The sequence below is a fragment of the Lipotes vexillifer genome, unplaced genomic scaffold (genome assembly GCF_000442215.2).
Source record: "Lipotes vexillifer unplaced genomic scaffold, Lipotes_vexillifer_v1.1 scaffold1518, whole genome shotgun sequence".
In the NCBI taxonomy this organism is placed as follows: Eukaryota; Metazoa; Chordata; class Mammalia; order Artiodactyla; family Lipotidae; genus Lipotes; species Lipotes vexillifer.
The window spans coordinates 458,881-462,093 of record NW_006789830.1 but is presented as its reverse complement, the minus strand read 5'-3'; the positions used below and the strand labels follow the sequence as shown (position 1 = coordinate 462,093).

At 49.0% G+C, this 3,213-nt stretch overlaps 1 protein-coding gene across 1 annotated transcript in view; it reads left to right on the top strand.

Moving 5' to 3' along the window:
• Positions 1-641: 641 nt before the first annotated feature.
• Positions 642-3,213, top strand: part of PECR (peroxisomal trans-2-enoyl-CoA reductase) — a 31,909-nt gene continuing 29,337 nt past the window's right edge. The window contains exons 1-2 of the mRNA XM_007462856.1: positions 642-674; positions 756-784. Coding sequence (XP_007462918.1) covers positions 642-674; positions 756-784 — 62 coding nt within the window. The remainder of the gene's footprint in view (positions 675-755; positions 785-3,213) is intronic.

The following is a 3,213-nucleotide window of genomic DNA, read 5'->3' as shown; positions in this document are numbered from 1 at the left end:
CAGTCAGGCTGCAGCCTTTTCCTCTGTGGTCCTGTGAGCAGCATTTCTCTTGTCTCCTGGTCCTGAAAGGCTCCCACACTGAGGCTGGCTCATCATCTGGGGAGCATCTGACTGTCTACAAAGGAAATATTTCCCAATAGTGAAGGTAGCTGGGTATAAGGAGCTTGAGCAGCTTTAGTGTAAGGGCAGTTAGTTCTGATCTTTATTGTCTGATCTTTTGTTTATTTATTGTCCTACCTCTCATGGCACACATACTCCTCCACCCCCAACTACCAACATGTGTACATCCTAGAACATAAACTCTACCAAGGCAGGGACACCTGTCTTGTCCACTGTACCGTAACCCCCATGTCTAGAATAGTAGCTGGCACATGACAGGTGCTCAATAAATATTGTGAACTGGTTAAGAATCTTCCTTATATAAGTTGACTCAGGACTGCTTTTACATCAAGGCAGGCGGGGCTAGATATGCCTCACTGATATTCCTTCAGCACCGAGATTCTGTCTCAATGCTGAGAATCCCACAGGCCCCTGTCAGTCTGAGCCAGCAGCTGCTTCGTGAAGGGGAGAAAATGAAGTTACTGGTCAGATGGGGTGGGGGAGGGGTGGAAGATGGGTGAGAAGCAAGAGCACCTCAGAAGATGAACGGAGGGGGTGCTAAGGGGTATGACAGAGTGGGAATGTGGCAAGGTCATAGCCACGGTGATGCCTTTTTCCCCAGGACAAAGGGGGCAGGGATGCAGAGTGCCAGGTAGCATTTGATTTGGCCAAAGGGACAGTCATTGCAGCAGGGCACGGATGCCCTGAGAAGAGAGGGCTCAACCAGGAGTCAGAGCTAAAATCTGGAAACAAAGAGCCTTCAAGAGGCAGAACTACTGCTGTGCCTCCAGGCCTTTTGGGGTTAGCAGACATTCAAACCCTGACTGAGGTCAGAGGCAGAGAGGACATGCTTTCTCTTTTTAACAAAAGATCTCTTGAAGAGACTCCACATCTCCTTTAATCACAGGCTCTCTTTGGACTGTGAAAATGAGCTTTCTGACTGCTCATAGCTTCCTTGAGGCTGAGGAATGGCTCCTTGTCATCCTCAGCAAGCAAAACTGGCTTGAAGCCAGTCCAGTCACCTTTTCTCTGGAGGACTGCAGAATCCCTCTCTGAGGCCACTCAGCCACCACACCTTGAGATTTGATACATACTTTCAAAGTACCTTTGAAATCGCAACCGAGCTCCTGCATCCTGTATGCATACATACTTTCAAAGTACCTTTGAAAGAAATTTAAAGTGTTCCTTCCTCCCAAGAAAGAAAGCCTGGAATTTTTTGGAATAAGAAACCTCTTAGAACTGAGTTAGTAGAAATGATTCCTTGATAAACTATGCAGCAAATGAGAAGTGGAAGAGATAGCTTCCCTTCTTTAAGCAGTGTTGATTGGAATCTGTCAGCAACAAAGATAGAGGGGGAGGTGTTTCTCAAAGGAGGTCAGAGGAGGGCAGGCGGATGGAGGAACAGGGAGGAAGTGATGTTTGATTCCACTCTCAACCAGATCCATTTCCAATTCACTCTAACTCAGTGGTAGACCCAACAAAAGAATGCTGGCATTTGTTTGTTTTTATGTTATTTTAATACCTTGCTGGGGAAAATACAGTACTCTTGTTAGGGGAACCACTGATTGAAACCACCCACCCTGGCCAGGCCCAAGTGTAATCACTTTCATGAGTTATCTTAAACAGGAGGTCCTGGTAAGGAACGAGGAACTAACAAGCTGCCACCAACTGGAAGAATTCAGGAAAGGTCAAAAGGAGAGAGGAGACATCAATCCATATGTCCTACCAACCTCCCAGACTCCTTCTCGCTGGAATCCATCTTGGCTGAGTGATGCGGGAGCCACCAGGAAAGACCCTGAGTCAGAATGATTGGCCAGGGACAACCTGGAAACTAACCCCATCACCGTAAAACCCTGAGACTGTGAGCCACGTGGTAGAGCAGTCCTCCTGGATTCCCTTACCCTACTGGTCTCTGCCCGGGCACCCCTTCCCAATAAAATCTCTTGCTTTGTCAGCACATGTGTCTCCTCCAACAATTCTTTTCCGAGTGTTAGACAAGAGCCCACTCTCAGGCCCTGGAAAGGGTCCCCCTTCCTGCAACACTCTGACAACAGACTTAGAAACATGAGCCTGCCTGGCTTGTTAAGACCACAGCACATGACATATTCCCTAGATTTGTCAAGTTCTCAGGCAAAGTCTCCCCAGGCTAGTCCAGGTGTAATTCCACTCTGGTGGGTTGAGAGCAGGAAGCAAGATGGAGAATTTGAATAATAAATCACCGTTAATGGGCACCAAAACACGGATGAGAAATAACCCCCATCCTCAGGAGGCTCGCTCCCCTGCATAAGGAATGAACTAGAGGGTAGGATCTCAAACACACACCTACAGATGCATTCTTGCAGGAAGCATACACCCTTTGAGGAAAGATCTTCTTTTGGACTCATCAGTTTATGCAGACCAGCTGAAATGTATCAAATCTCAAATCTGGTAAAGGTTCCTTCTTCCCTTCATTCCTCAGTGAGGAGAGGGAGATGAGGTGGAGATGGGTTTGAGTTTTTTCTAAAAATCATTTATTATCTTGGTTCTCTGGATAACTACAATTGTATTTCCCCCCTCCCCCTCTCATTTCCATCCCTTCCGGAGGATGAAGCCGGATTTCTCCGCCCCCAGCTAAGGTTGCCCCTTTCCTTCCCAGCCAGCTGCACACAGCAGCTGGAGCCAGAGCATCGCTGGACTTCCAATGCGGGCGGGCGCGGCAAGGAAGGAGGCTATACGGGAGGCTCCCGAGCTGCAGCCTCTCTTCACCCAGATGCACTGGAGATTTAATTTTAATTAACCGTGAGAGCTATAGCACTGAGGATTGAATTTTTCAAAATAGAGCACAATCCCTCTTTTTGTCTTCCTCCCTTTCCCAAAAGCATCGAAATAACACACACACACACACACACACACACACACACACACACACACACACAGAAGGAACAAAGAATCTCACCTACACGTGCCGGGGAGATAGGCAGGCGGACAGTTTGAACGGTAAGGACGCCGCCTTGGGGGAGCGGTTCTGCGCTGGGAGAATAGAGAGCCCCTGAGGCGGCCGCGCGGGGTGGGGCGGGGCTATGGAGAGGGGCGGGGCGACGCGAGGCAGCGCGAGTGGACTGGACGGGGCGGGAC